Source organism: Oryx dammah, unplaced genomic scaffold (assembly GCF_014754425.2).
Source record: "Oryx dammah isolate SB20612 unplaced genomic scaffold, SCBI_Odam_1.1 HiC_scaffold_11, whole genome shotgun sequence".
Classification (NCBI taxonomy): domain Eukaryota; kingdom Metazoa; phylum Chordata; class Mammalia; order Artiodactyla; family Bovidae; genus Oryx; species Oryx dammah.
In genome coordinates, this window is record NW_024070195.1 from 4,352,592 (window position 1) to 4,367,983 (window position 15,392).

General features: G+C 44.4%; 1 protein-coding gene across 2 annotated transcripts; it reads left to right on the forward strand.

Annotated features, from left to right (window-relative positions):
• The first annotated feature begins 408 nt into the window (after positions 1 to 408).
• On the forward strand, positions 409 to 14,606 carry SNRNP48 (small nuclear ribonucleoprotein U11/U12 subunit 48). 2 transcript variants are annotated; one of them, XM_040249407.1, is made up of 9 exons: positions 409 to 615; positions 3,702 to 3,815; positions 4,073 to 4,133; positions 4,945 to 5,019; positions 9,515 to 9,703; positions 10,134 to 10,255; positions 11,842 to 11,930; positions 12,232 to 12,396; positions 14,388 to 14,606. In XM_040249407.1, exons 1-9 carry the CDS (start codon positions 457 to 459, stop codon positions 14,434 to 14,436), a joined length of 1,023 nt encoding a protein of 340 aa, XP_040105341.1. In that variant the 5' UTR covers positions 409 to 456; the 3' UTR covers positions 14,437 to 14,606. The 2 variants fall into 2 exon arrangements, 1 of the variants encoding a protein (XP_040105341.1); XR_005722694.1 differs by having other exon boundaries at positions 442 to 615; positions 7,866 to 9,703.
• The last annotated feature ends 786 nt before the right edge of the window (positions 14,607 to 15,392 follow it).

Sequence of the window (15,392 nt, forward strand, 5' to 3'; positions counted from 1 at the left end):
ATGACACCGTTCGGGGAAGGCCAAGGGCAAAGGCATACAGAGTGACTGAAAGTCACTCAGTCCTGTCAGACTCTGCGACCTCATGGACTGTAGCCCGCCAGGCTCCTCTGTCCATGGGATTCTCCAGGCAAGAATATGGAGTGGGCAGCCATGCCCTCCTCCAGGGGATCTTCCTGACCCAGGGATCGAACCCGGGTCTCCCACACTGCAGGCGGATTCTTTACCTTCTGAGCCCCCAGGGAAGCCCAAAGCATCCAGAAACCGGGTGAAAACAGCCACCTCAGGAAAAAACCGGAAGAGACTTCTCAAACGCCCCAAGTACCGGGCCGCTTCCCTATTGGCGGCTCCAGTCACGTGGCAGCATGGCCCCGCCCCCGCCCCAGAAGCCCGTGCGCGAGCCCGCAGTCTCGCAGCTTCTTCCGGGAGCGCGCACTGGCGGTGGAGGCCGTGGAGGCCATGGAGGCCGAGCCTCCCCCGGTTGAGGAGCGCCGGCGGCTGCGGGAGGAGTTGAGCGAGTTCGTGGAGAGCTGCCGCCGGACGCTGGAGGAGGTGACGGCGTCGCTGGGCTGGAGCCTGGACCGGCTGGAGCCCGGGGAGGAGGCGGCGGCGGCCGAGGTAAGAGGCCCGCGGGGCCGTGGGCGGCGGGCAGGGCGCGGTGTCTGCAGGGCCGAGAGGGTCGGGCGGAACTCGGGGGCTGTAGCCTCCCGGGCGCTCGCACCGCTCCCGGGGAAGCCGAGGAAGTGCAATGAGATAAGTGGGCAGGCCTGGGGTGCTGCAGGGCGGCTTGCCGTGTCCTTTGCGCGTGGATTCCGCCTTGGCACCAGGTTCGGGGTCGGGAAAACTGGGGAGTTGATAGGAAACAGTGGAAACAGTGACAGACTTTATTTTGCGGGGCTCCCAAATCACTGCAGACGGTGATTGCAGCCATGAAATTAAAAGACGCTTGCTCCTTGGAAGAAAAGGTATGACTAACTTTGCCAACAAAGGTCCTTCTAGTCAAAGCTATGGTTTTTCCAGTGGTCATGTATGGATGTGAGAGTTGGACCATAAAGAAAGCTGAGCGTCGAAGAATGGATGCTTTTGAACTGTGGTGTTGGAGAAAACTCTTGAGAGTCCCTTGGACTGCAAGGAGATCCAACCAGTCCATCCTAAAGGAAATCAGTCCTGAAGATTCATTGGAAGGACTGGTGTTGAAGCTGAAGCTCCAATACTTTGGTCTCCTGATGCTAAGAACTGACTCATTTGAAAAGACCCTGATGCTGGGAAAGATTGAAGGCGGGAGGAGAAGGGGAGGCCAGAGGATGAGATGGTTGGATGGCATCACCGACTCAGTGTACGTGGTTTGAGTAAACTCTGGGAGGGTGATGGACAGGAAGGCCTGATGTGCTGCAGTCCATGGGGTGACAGAGAGTCAGACACGACTGAGCAGCTGAACTGAACCAGGTTCCGTGTCTGGAGAACTGGGGGGTTGCGGGTCGCCTTCCTCTGCCCCAAGATAGTGCTCTTCTGGCACTTCTGACAGGGGTGGCAGCATTCTAGGACGAATAAAGGATTCGGTCCCTGCAGCTCTCCTGGACGTTAGGATTGCTTTGGAAAGAGATGTAGGCAAGTGTGTTACGGTCAGCAATCCTGATCTTTCTTTAAAAAAATATATTATTTACCTTGGCTGCGGTAGGTCTTAGTTGGAGGCACGCAAGCTCTTAGTTGCAGCATGTGGGATCTAGTTCCCAAGCCAGGGTTCGAACCCAGGCCCCCTGAATTGGGAGCACAGAGTCTTAGCCACGGGGACCACCAGGGAAGTCTCCAGTGGTGGTGGTTGTTTTTTAGTGAGGTAAAAGGAAGTGCTCATGTGGCATCATACTTCATGAGGCCTACTATGCTTTACGGGTTTATAATTTTTTGAAAAACCCTTTCACTGTTTGTTTGGAGGTATAGTTGAAGCTGTGAATTCCATTGAGCTGAACCTCCCAGGCCTTTCCACATCACTGTGCTCCCAGGAATGTAGTAAATTTAGATTTCTTTTATTAACAGTTAAATAGCTCTTTGTTTATGCCACTTACTGTACATTACCTCCTTTAATACTCATAATGACCCTATGAGGTAGGTACCCTCAGCCACCTTTTACAGAATAGAAAACGAACTGAGAGAGGTGAGCATATGTCCCAGGACTCATTGCTGTTAAGTGGTAGTCAGGATGTGAACCCAGGCATTTTACCCCTGAGAGTCTGTGTGCCTCATTGCTTTGCTGCCTCTCTAAAACTCCACTCTAAAATTCCAAAATTCTTGGGAGTTCTGCAGTGGTCCAGTGGTTAAGACTGCTTTCCAGTGCAGGGGCGTAGGTTCAATCTCTGATTAGGGAACTAAGGTTTCACATGCTGTGGGGTGTGGCCAAGAGTTAAAAAATAAAATGAAATTCTGATAATCAGTTGTGGGTGTGCATCTCAAGTTTGCAAAACCAACACCTGATATTCAGGAGAGTGACTGGCGTAAACATCCTGGTGCGTGGCATTGCTAATTCCTAGACTAGGTGCAGTACAGAAAGGCGATGCATCTTCACTCCTCTGCTGGAATGCCTTCATCCTGTAATTACGTGAACAGCAGTCAGTTTCTGCTCTCCAATGACTGCTGGTGGTGAGGGGGAATACAGAGAGTAGCCGCTGTATGTTACAAGGTGAAAAAGTCTGTGAAGGGTGAGTCAGGATTGCTGTAGTGCGTGCGGGTTATTGTAGGCTGTGGGGGTGGACGGCCACAACTTCCTTTGTAAGGTGAATTCTAAACTGGTGAAAGGAGCTAAGTTAGCTAGGTGCAGCACAGAGAAAGCATCAACAGCATGGGTAGAAATCCAGAGATAAGGCTATGCACAGATCAGGAAACCTCTGGAAGTTAAGCCTAGCTAAGAGCTTGGGATGTGGGGGAAGAGGGGAATGGTGGTCAGTAGGGGCCAGAGCTTAAAGGTCCTTATACAACTGTGGTAAAGAATCTATATCTACACACACATATATATTTTTTTCTTAATGAGAACAGTGGGGGAGACATGAAGGTACTGGAAGCCAAAGTGCTGGTTGCTCAGGCAACTAAATTTTAACTTAGTAAAATTGTAACTGCTTGTGTTTATTGAAGTGTGCTATTTACCAGCCCTGTGTGAATTGCTTTATATGTATGAATTCAGGTATAGTTTATTTAATCTTCACAGTAGCTCTGTGTGAGTAGTCCTGCTATTAGACCCATTTTACAGGTGAAGAAACTGAGAGAAAGGAAGGCTCCTGACCTTGACTACATTCATACGGTCATTAAGTGGCAGGCCTCGGACGCACCCTGGCTGCGGTGTGGAGGGTGGAGGCAGAGGGAGCAGTTGGCAGGGGCTCTTGTCACCTTGGATGGAGAGGACGGCGTCCTGCAGGGGCTGGGGCAGGGGCGGGGGTTATGTGTAAGGACCTCCAAGTTCCTCAGGGGGAGATGGTCGGTGAGGTTGTCCAGGCAGTATGTGTGCATACATCTTTCAGGAGGTGGGCTTTGAAGGGTTGGAGGAGGACAGAGGCTGTCAGGGGTAAAGAGAACCAGGGAGATTGTTTTTTAACGTGTACGTACACTCACACACTCTCACAGGAAGTGGGGTGGAGAGGATATAAAAACATTTAATGGGATAGTTATTTCTTGAAAAACGATGGACCTTTTCCTTTGCTTCTGTTTGATCTTTATAGGATGAAGTTGCGATATGCCCATACGATTCCAATCACCACATGCCTAAATCGTCTTTGGCAAAGCACATGGTGTCTTGTAGATTGAGGAAGCTGGGCTATACCAAAGAGGAAGAGGTACCGTATATTTATTATGTATATGTCATGAGATTCATGCGTTAATAAATCCTCACAGTATTTGGAAGGTGTACTGTGAAGTTTTCTGAGAAAATAATAGTCATTTGTGAGGTGCAAGTGGGATTTGCCTCATTTTGCAAATGATTGCAAGAAATACTTAAATGATACTAAACCTATTGTTGGTTTATGTCAAATATTAAAGTAGTCATCTCATACTGGAGGACATTAAGATTTATTTATTTTTTCTTACCGTTTAGGATAAAATGTATAATTCTGACTTTTTCTATGAGAATGCGAATGTACCTTCAATTACTATGAGTAAGTATTCATTATAATTTTTAAATAACTTAGTGAAGCTATATGTGTATAGGTATTTATGTTTCATTTTTGAATTATCAGAAGAGTGGGCTTTGTAAGTATCCTGATGATTGATTAAGAAGGTTATTGCTTATAGTGAAACTAGTTTACTCAATCCGAGATTTAGAGACCAGGTTTATAATGGACACCAGAAATCCTCTAGAGCGTCCTGCAGGAGGGCACATGCCTGCCTTCTTATGACAAAACCTGGCCACACACATATGTTGAAGATAGAGCCGAGGATGGAAGTGTGTTCTGAGTGGTCACCGATGACACAGAGGTTAAAATCTCTGGCTCTGAAGTCAGAATGCCTTGTTTAACTAATTCTGTCAGTAATAGTTGTGTGGCTTTCAGTAAGGTAATTAACTGATTTTTTGCCTAAAGTTCTTTGTAAAATAGGAATGACGCTAATAACACCTGTAAGGAGGATTAAATATCACATATGTAATACAGTTATAATACTGCCTGACACTTAGCTGAGATTCACAAAATGTTAGATATTACATTGGTTGCTAAAATTTGCAGCAGCAACTGCTGCGTGCTTGATTATATTAATAGTGTTTTCTGAACTGCTCAAAGTCTGGTTGCTTACTGGATTCTGGTGGATCAGAAAGAATTCTGCATTCAGATTACCTCAGCAGCAAGGTGAGTTGTTAAGATTCTGGATTCTCAGTGTGCCCAGAGAGCTTGGATTATTGGAACCTAGTTAATAATTCCATTGTGGACACTGATGATTCATATTGTGTTTATGGATTTTTTTTCTTTTTGACAGATAAGGACTCACAATTCCAGATAATTAAACAAGCTAGAGCTGCAGTTGGAAACGATGGTGATTATTATAATCAAAGTAAGTGGCATCATAGTTTGAGCTAATTAGTTAGACTGTTTTTCTTCCATAATGCATATCACTAATTTTCAAGAGACATCTTGTGAAAACAGTTATATGGAGTAGGTTAAGCTTTCCATCTGACATTAGGCTAAGTACCTGGTGTCAAGTAAATGCCCCTGAGTAGACCGTCTCACCCTGAGATTCCCTCTCTCGTGAGCACTGTTGTTGTTGTTAGTTTAGTTGCTCAGTCGTGTCTGACTCTTTGAGACTGCGTGGGTTCTGGCCCGTCAGGCTCCTCTGTCCATGAGGTTTCCCAGGCAAGCATCCTGGAGCGGGTGCCATTTGCTTCTCCAGGGGATCTTCCCGACCCAGGCATTGAACCCCCATCTCCTGCTCGGCAGGCAGGTTCTTTTCCACCGAGCTACCTGGGAAGCCCCTCTCGAGAGTTAGCTCGATGTTACATGTAAGGATGTTGAAGTGCAACATGAGAGGAAAGGCTCGGGCTGAGGAAGACCCAGCACCGTCCCTGCTCCTCGCAGTGAAGCACGACAGTGTTAGACGTACAATTTCAGAGGGTTGTGGGTACCTGGTACCCAGCTTTGGAAGCTGGGGCAAGAGATGCTACCTGGGACTTCACTTTAGCAGAGACAAGCTTAGAATTTTAAGTTTCAGCTTTTAGGAAATTGCAAGAAAACTTCATCCTTCAAAATCATAGAAGTAAATGGGTAAATGGGATTAATAGATTTCTGACTCTAGGTAGAACATCCAGCCAAACCCTGACTGGCTCCTTTGATAAAGGTTCTCAGTTGTCTTTGAGCTTTCTGAAGGTACCTTTCTCTGAGTACCTAACCTTTTTCTCCCTTGTTGATGTTTAAGGTCATGACCCTGTTGTAAGCCAGTATCTGGGCTCAATTTCTCCCTCAATCGCATTGTGGCTTTGGAAGGAGGAAGTCTGTTAGTGTATTGGTAGCAGCCAGAAGCATGTTTCTTGTGTTTGCTGTCTTGAAGGATCCATGTAGTTCCAGGCATTATTCTTTGAGAGGGATGTTTGACTCTCATCTTACTCAAAGAGATACTGAGCTGTGGTCGGTTAAGCCTTTTTTGGCTGTTATTCAGTTAAGACCCAGTTAAAAAGTAGAGGATTTTGTTTGTGTGTTTTGGGAGAAGTTACTGGTTTTAACTTTATTTGACCTCAGCTAGTGAGATTTACTGAATTTATTTTATCTACTCCAGCCTCTGTTTTTTTAGATAAGGAAATAAACCCTGTCCAGCAGAGACGATGAAAGAAATTCTGGGGTGCTTGTTCTAAAGTTCCTCAATACGTTGCTATTTTAGAAGAGATTCGTTTTTTGTTGTTGTTGTTTTTTTCCCCAAAGCTCTCTTGTGTATTTCATTTCTCTTTGACATCATAGTTGTGATAGGTTAGACAAGTATTTTCTCTTCCATATTAGGTGAAGAAATAGAGGAACACAGAAGCGAGTTAACACTTTTGTGCTTTAATATAAGCTGGATTGAAAACCTACCTCTGAATTTTGCGGATTTGAACGTTGAATTTGGTTCTTTACAAAAGCAAACAGTTACTTTAAATGAGTAGTTCTTTCAGTAGATAAAAGGAACTTTGATTTTGGATTTTTGTACTGTGTTAATATTTAATTGTTAAGAACAACTTGTTATATCATCTGTAATCTTTTTAAAACTTTTTTTCATCTTATGTACAGGTCTGCAGTTTCTCAATAGAGATGATTTTTTGTGGCCCACTTATGTCTTACACATTTAAAACTTTTTACCCCAGGACAAAAATCTCTTTAATATCTTATTGATGTTTCCTTGGAAGGAATGACTAACATGAACAGCTTTACATTTTCCATATAATTAATATTTTGTTGGTTATGTACTAAATTCTAAGTTTCTTGAATTTTCATTTCATTGGTCATATCAGGCCCAAACTCAAGGTACAGAATTTCCAACCTGTTAATCTTTGCCGAAGCTTGAGCAGCCATTAGATCCACTTACTTACTTTCAGATGCAGTTATGTTGGAGTAAACAATCATTTTATATTTAATGATCTTTTTCCTTCAGTGTTAAAAATTCAAGTCTCTGTACTTGAATTTCATGACATCTCTGTGGCTGGTGGTCAGGATTTGAACATGAGTGTACTGGGCTAAAGCATCCTAAAGACATGGGAGATGACGGTTCTAACCCTGATCTTTTCCTCCCAGTTATGAGACTTCAGTAGATCATTTTATCTGTAAGGGCCTCATTTTGGCATCTCATGTTAGGAAATTGACTTGGTATGAATTCTTTACAAAATTCTGAATCTGTATCTTTGACACAGGTTAATATTTAATATTGTTAAATATATTATTTAATGTTAACATTATTGATATTTAATATTGTATTTTACACATTTGAGATGGCATGTGATGGCCACAAGGGCTAACAGAGAAGAATGAGAGTTCCGGTTACCGGGAAAGTAGAGTGGAGTTTCAGTTTGGGGTGGTGGCAGAGTTCTGGAGCTGGGCACAGCTGATGGTGCACAGGAGTGACGATGTGCTGACTGCCGCTGAACTCTCCACCCAAAAAGGGGTCAAATGGTAGATTCCATGTTGTGTCTATTTTACGGCAATTTTTAAAAACTATTCTTAAAAAAGTACATAGAGGGTCACAGTTAGTATGATGACAGCTCATTCAGATAGATCTCCAAATCATATAGAAACTTGCTTCTGAACTTTTTACGTTTTGTGGAAATATGAGCTTCTTTAAGTGTGTTTATCCATTTTTTTTCTTTTACCAGAAATATCTATGTTCTGAATGATTTGAATGCCGTTTGTTGTTTAACTTTTCCTGTACTTTTTCTTTTTCAGTAATTGGGGTGAGTATAAAGAGGAATTAGGAACCTGAATGTACTCCTTATTTAAAGATATGCAGTATCCTTTTTGCAAATGATATCCTTTTAAAAGTATCATTCAAATTTCTAAACTTTATCTTAATCACTGTCAAAACATTATGGTGTTGACTTGGAATTTTAGTTGAATTTCAAAGAATTTAAGTGTCAGTCTTGACCAGACAGAAATTTTAAGATGAATAAAGAAAACTCCAAAATATTTTAAGGAGGAAGTTACACTTCTTTGTTTACAAAGAACAGACAAAGGTTTGTGTGGAACGTGTTTTAAAATACATCAGTGTTTTTTCATCTTTGTATTTTTCTTCCAAAATATGTAGCCTGTAATCAGATAAATTAGGCTTATCAAAGCTAACTCACTTTTGTATTACAAAATGAAGTTTTGAAAGTCAGGCTGCATAGAGGGGCTTTTCCTAGTGTTTGCCAGAATTAGAGTAAGAGAGATTGACAGTGGGGAACCCTTCCTCCCCGCTAACTCAGAACCTTTTACTAGTACAGATGGGTATCCATCACTGTTACTTCAAGACTCCGATTCAGTGTAGCTCTCCTCGGAATTTATAGGCCTGTAAAGTCATCTCTTTACTTGCGTTGTTATCCTTAGTTCATGGCGTGTTCTCATTTGAATTTTTGTTGTGCCACTTTATAAAAGCATCTGAGAAGAGCTACTGATTTTATATTATCCTGTGAACCTGAGTGATGAGGGTAACCTAGCAAACATTAAAAGGATTTTTTTAGTAGCTGGTGGTGTTTGTATTCATGGATAATGAAGTCTAGAAAGAAATCTTTTTAAATTGCTTTGTTTACAGTTACAATAATTTTTTATTTCTTTGAGAAAATTTGAATCTCAAAAATATTCTTCAGTGTTTAATACATCATATCAAGGTATTGTATTTACTTTTTTTCATTAATGAGCAGATTATAGAAAGTTCTATGATTGAGGGGGTGGGGCGCTTGCTGTTGATAACTTTTTTCAGTTTGGTGAAGCCAAGATGCTGCTGCTTCTGAAAATTAAAAGAAGCTTTAGTCTCTCAGTCTGTCTCTGATCTAAGGAAGTTTGGGATTTCTGCCCCTTGGTCCGTAGCTCTAAGTCATTGCCCAAATGGGATATATTTTGACTGAAACATATCGCTTGGTGTCTCATAAATATGTTTTTAACACATTTTTCATATTTCTATAATTAATTTTCAAGGGGGCTGTGATGTGTATTTCCTATTAAAATCATTTTGCTTCACCTTCTGTGGGGAAAAGCATATATGGAGAAAATTGATATCTACTTTTACAGTAAGGGGAGCCTTTTAAAAGTTTGTTTTTTTTTTTCAATGGGCAAATTGTCTCATGGTTATTACTGTCTGCCTTCATGGGATCTGTCTCAACGCTGTCGGGGAGCATAGCCAGCATCCACGTCCATCCTTTCTGTGGATGCAGCACTCGGGACAGAGTCGGTGTCACACAGGGGCTGCTCCGTATGTTTAGGGACTGCTGTGAAAACAAGTGGCCTGTGTTAAGTAAACGTCACGTTACTGCCATGCATGTTTAAAGATGAGTATCATGGATTGTAAGTCCACAGAGCTTCATGTATTATTTATCCTTGTGATCTTATTTTTACTCTAGGGGTGTATTCTTCATTGCCTGTTGAAGTTCCTCTGAATCACAAACGGTTTGTTTGTGATCTCACTCAAGCCGATCGTCTTGCCCTCTACGATTTTGTAGTTGAGGAAACAAAGAAAAAACGCTCAGATTCTCAAATTATCGAAAATGACAGCGATCTCTTTGTAGACTTGGCGGCCAAAGTCAATCAAGGTTTGAGATGAATATCTTAGTTTTCTATTGCTTAATTGTCATTTCCTCCTTTAAGTGTTATTAAGATGATTTGTGAGGCCATTTTGAGTTGAAATAGGATGGTTTTGTATCATCTGATATTAACATATATGTTAAGATGTTTACTTAGTACTTGAAATTTTGTTCTCTGGTTGTTATAGTAAGCATACCTTCCTTCCGTAAGAATGTTACTTAGAACTGGGCTGTTACTTTAATCTCTGTACTTAAAACACTCTATGTTCAACTAATGGCTAGAGAAAAGGAATGATGTAAAATAGTCCATTTATACAACATAAAAAAGTGCTACATTAAAATGTGGTAAGATATCAGATGGTCACGGTGTTCTTACCTCTAATTCATAAGCATTTACAGTTTCTGATGATGTAATAATTTTATTTTGTTCTTTTATTAGATAATAGTCGAAAAAGTCCAAAATCTTACCTTGAAATCCTGGCAGAAGTGAGAGATTACAAAAGAAGACGCCAGTCCTATAGAGCTAAGAACGTTCACATAACCAAGAAGTCATATACCGAGGTAAGTTCTACGTGATTGTGTAGACCCTTGGTGAAGGCAGAGGTTTCCCTTACAGTCATCGCCTGTCCCGTGGTTTCCACAGTTGCCTAGAGGTTTTCTGAGAGCACGAGGCTCCACTGTGGCCACATCTGATTTGTATTTGCTCCATCGCATTCAGACCCAGCCTTCACCAGGCAAAGGCTCTTCAGGGTACAAAGACCTTACGTAAAGAGGTTGTGCAGTCTTACAAAAATACTGCTTTTGAGAAACTGATAACTGCATCATGATGAGAACAGAGATTTTGGCTGTAGACAGACCCAGACTTGAGTTTTGATTCTGCAGTTTATCACTGTCTGTTTGACCTGGGCAAATGATTTAAGCTTTTTAAGACTGAGATTTTTTTCATTTTATACTAATACAGACTTTGCAGGGTTATTGTGAGAAGTAATGGAAATAATGCTTATGGACAAAGGAATTTTCATTAAATAGTTTTTTTTGGCAGAAACTTTAGTGTCCTTTTATGTACTCTACTAAACATTTGGGCTTAAGAAGTGTTTTGGCACAGATTATTTGTAACTTACAGTATTACGTATATAATAAAATTTAAGTGCATTGCTGCTGCTACTGCTGCTAAGTCGCCTCAGCCGTGTCTGACTCTGTGCAACCCCATAGACGGCAGCCCACCAGGCTCTGCCGTCCCTGGAATTCTCCAGGCAAGACCACTGGAGTGGGTTGCCATTTCCTTCTCCAATGCATGAAAGTGACAAGTGAAAGTGAAGTCGCTCAGTCGTATCCTACTGTTTGCGACCCCATGGACGGCAGCCCACCAGGCTCTTCCGTCCCTGGGATTTTCCAGGCAAGAGGACTGGAGTGGGTTGCCATTGCCTTCTCCGTTAAGTGCATTAATCCGTGATTTAATTGCTAAGTTGTGTCCCTGACTCTTCGACCCCATGACCTGTGGCCCAGCAGGCTCCTCTGTCCGTGGGATTTCTCAGGCAAGGATCCTGGATTGCCGTTTCCTCCTCCTGGGCATCTTCCCGACCCAAGGAGTGAACCCCGTCTCCTGCACTGGCAGGTGGATTCTCTACCACTGAGGCACCAGGGAATCCCGTTATCTGCATATGATCTCTGTTTACTTTACACCCACTTACTCCCTCTCTCCTCCTGCCCCAACCGTCGGTGGTTTGGGAGCAGATCCCAGATGTCCTCCATCTGTAAAAACATCCGTGTGTTCCCCCCTTTTAGTGGTTTATCGTATCTCAGTGACCTCCGACATCCAGATGAATTGCACTACCTCAGACAGTACACAGGACTCGCTCGTGTGTGTCCTTCTCTCATATCACCCAGGGTTGACCTCGTGCCCCCTGTCCTGCATCCTCTGTCTTTCTGCGCGTGATTTTTAAACTCTTTAGGCTGATTTAACACGTGTCACGATTGTGTGCTCCTGAATCCTCTGTGTCGCCTGTTTGTGTTTCCTAGACTGCACACCTCCCACAGTCCACCGTATCGTAGCTCTCAGGAAATGTGTAATTGATCTCGAGCAGTGACGTCTGCTCGTTTCTCGAGCAGCTTCCTTACCTGGCAGTTGGGTCCTCCCCCCCCGACAGGTGATCCGGGATGTGATCAACGTGCACATGGAGGAGCTGAGCAGCCACTGGCAGGAGGAACAGGAGAAGGAGGTGGACGGGGCGGACAAGTATGTCACCGTGTCATTGGTGGGAGCGGCCTTCTGTCGGGTCTGTTGCCCGTCGCTGTTGAGCTGGGTTTGAGCACCTCCAGGACCAGTCACAGCACACTGATTGATCCGGAGGCTTCCTGCTCTTCCTGTTCCCACAGTCGTAAGACAGACCATGCAGAGCTGTGTTTCTTTGCCCTCTTACTGGAGTGCAAGATTATGCATATTTATCTGGTCTCTGCTGTAGAATGTTGGGCTCGAGGCTGGTCTGTCGTGGAGACCAGTGGTTGAAACTAGCTGACGACCATTCTTTCTGTCTCAGGAGCGAAGAAAGACGATCGGCCTCAGTGGACTCGAGGCAGTCCGGGGGGAGCCATCTGGACGGCGAGTGTTCACGGCATAGACGGGACCGAAGTCGGAGCCCACACAGACGGAAAAGAAACAAGGACAAGGACAGAAGCTGGGGCTCCAGGAAAAGGAAGGAGAGGTGAGCCCGGCGGCGCGGCGCTCGTTGCTGAGCTGTTGCTTCTGACACGTGGACGGTCCTCCCGTCACAGGCCATGTTGAGAAGATGGAGCGTCAGCACCACGAGGTCGGGGAGCAAACGGCCTGTGAAGGTCCTTCACCTGCATCCTGTTTCAGGGCGGCTGTTCACAGCTCTGCGGGCGTGGCTCGGTCTGCCTGCTCAGGCCTGGTTTCCCTTCGTTACTAACTGCTTCTCAGCAAGACACAGGAAAGGACTGTCTGGGCAGAGGTGTTTGCCTGGGTCTTCCTTCCGTCCCTCAGTATCTGCCCTCTGCTTCCTGTTTTCCGGCTGTTGTTCTCTCCTTCTCTTGCTAATCCCTCAGATAAAGGGCGTTACTAAGTCAGAGGAAGGCCCAGGCTTCATGACACTCAGCTCGGCCTTGTTGGGATTCCTGGTAGAGGTTTGATCACTGGGAAGATATAAAGTGATACTGAGATAATGCAGGTTGGCAGAGGTCTGTGTGTCCCAGCCGCTTAGTGGGCCTCCGCCAGACTTTAGCTTGGCCAGGTCTGCCCCTGGACGCATCTGTTTTCCACTCTGCTCATCTGGCACGACTGTCCTGGTTGCCGATGACTGGCATCCGTCCACCTAAGCCGGAACTCGAGGCCTTGCTAGCCGCTGTCCCGCTCCTCGTCGTCTGGGCTGGCTGTCGTCGGTCCTGCGTGACAGGACCCTTCTTGTGCTCCCCGCCCCTCCGCCCTGAGCGCTGTCCTCTGGGAGTTTTCCTGGTTGGTCTGTCTCTGCATTGGTGCCGTATGGACCTGTCCCTCCCCAGCTGCTGGAGTGAGCCTTCGCCTCTCAGAGCCCCTCAGTGGGTGGCTTACAGCGGCTCTCGCGGCCTCGGAGAGCGGGGCACTCAGCCCTCATTCTGTGCTTTGCCCCAACCCCGTGGTTCCGTAGCATCTGCCCCAGCCCGCCCGGGCCGCGCACCATTCCCTGTCCCCGCTGTGCCTCATCCGTGCCCTTCCACTGCCTGTTCTGCTGCCGCTTTGTTTTTTTAAACTCCTCCTCAGCCTTTAAGATGCAGCTTAGTCATTCCCGTGAAGCCTTTTTTCCCCCATCTGTTGCCACTCTACCCGGCACCTGTGTTTCATTGACCTTAAGGTATTCTTCTCTGTACTAGACTGAGCTCATTGCAGGCAGGTCTGGGTCTTGTTTAGTCTCATTTGCACAGTGCTTGTCTAAAAGGAAGCTCTTAAGTGGTATCTCTCCAGGATCAGTGGTGATCAGGAGTCAGGCTTATTGGTTTAGTAATTCTGCTCATCTTGTTATCATTCAGTTTGTAGGTTTAAAGCTAGCTATGAGTTCAAACTGTGAAGTAGTTTCTTGGTGGTCCCTTTTGATTCATTTACTGAAGGATAACCTCTGGTCATTACACATCGACTCTTGATTAGCTGTCGGAAGTTGTGTTCTCTCCCTCTTTTTCTGGTTTCTTAGTTCTTCCTCCTCTTAAGTAATTTTTGACATGTCCAATCAGTCCCTATTGACTGATATACGTTAAATAGTCTCAAAACCCAAACATGGATGATTTCCTTCAGTGAGGATAAGCTGAGTGTCAGCAGGAAGTACTCTTTGAGACCCCCCCTGAGGTGGGATGACCTGCAGGGAGCTGAGCTGGGAGCCAGGATGCGGAGCTCAGAGCTCTGAGTTCCTCCTGTGACTCCAGAGTCCTGTTTGAAGTGAACTCTCAGGTCATCCACCTTGTACATATATTCATAGCATAACTCCAAAGCGCAGCTTTAAAAAAAAAGATCCATTTCCTGTATCCTCATCTTAGTTTTGTCCTGTATTTTTAGTGATGCTTTTTTTTTCTTTACTCTTTAAAAAAAACCCAAAACACTGTTCTGTTTTAAATGCATGTTTTAACTTGCTCTGGTTTATATCTGATGTAAGTACATTGCTCTGAATTATTTTAAAGCTTTGATCTTTTTTTTTTACCCCTTTCGTTTCAGGGATGGGGAAAGACATCACAGTCACAAAAGAAGGAAGCAAAAAATGTAAAGCAGAGTGTCTGTCTGTGCACATGGTAATTAGGCCTGGGCCCTGGAAACCAGTATGTTGGTGTCTGTCGTCATTGCCATTGCTTTCAGTAAGAGCACATGCTTCTGTCAGCCGTTCCGTGCTCATATCATTATTTTTCAATAAACACCTCTCAAACCATGAGAACCTGATGATGCTCCTGGGCTTCGTTTTCCTAGTTGATCGCCGCCTGTTGCTGATTGTGTTTCATTGTCTTTTTTTTTTTTTATATAATTTATGTATCAAAAAACTCTTATAAGTGAATATTTAAGCTGTGTAACTAATACATAAATGCATTCTTACTGTAAAAAAGCTTACAGATAAGGCTAAACAACCCCTGGCGCACCACCTGCGGCCCCCTCGAGGGTAACCACTGGTGAACTGTAACAGGGAAGAGAAGCCAAATACTCCTCTGAAGAGGAAGGGCAGACTCGTGATAGAGCAGCATATCGGACCTAAAGAAATACACTGTATTATTGTGCGTAGATCTAAGAGACACGATGCTAAATGAAGAAAAGCAAGTTTCAGAAACACACCCAGGCTCTGTCTGTGTGAAAATAGCAGTGCACGTTTTCTGTGACTTCTTATATGCATATTAGTCACTCATTTGTGTCTGACTCTTGTGACCCTATGGTTTGAAGCCCACCAGGCTCCTCTGTCCATGGGGATTCTCTAGGCAATAGTACTGGAGTGGGTTGCCGTTCCCTTCTCCAGGGGATCTTCTCGGCCCAGGGATTGAACCCAGATCTCCTGCATTGACAGGCAGATATTTTTACCATTTGGCTGCCCTATATGTACGTAAATATGTTTTTAAAGATTCAGAAGAACTTCCAAACTCAACAGTGGTTACTTGGGGGAGGAGGTATAGATGGCAGAAAGGATGGAAACCAGGATTGGAAGGTGGTCAGAGGGAAGTTTAGCTTTATCCATAATTAATT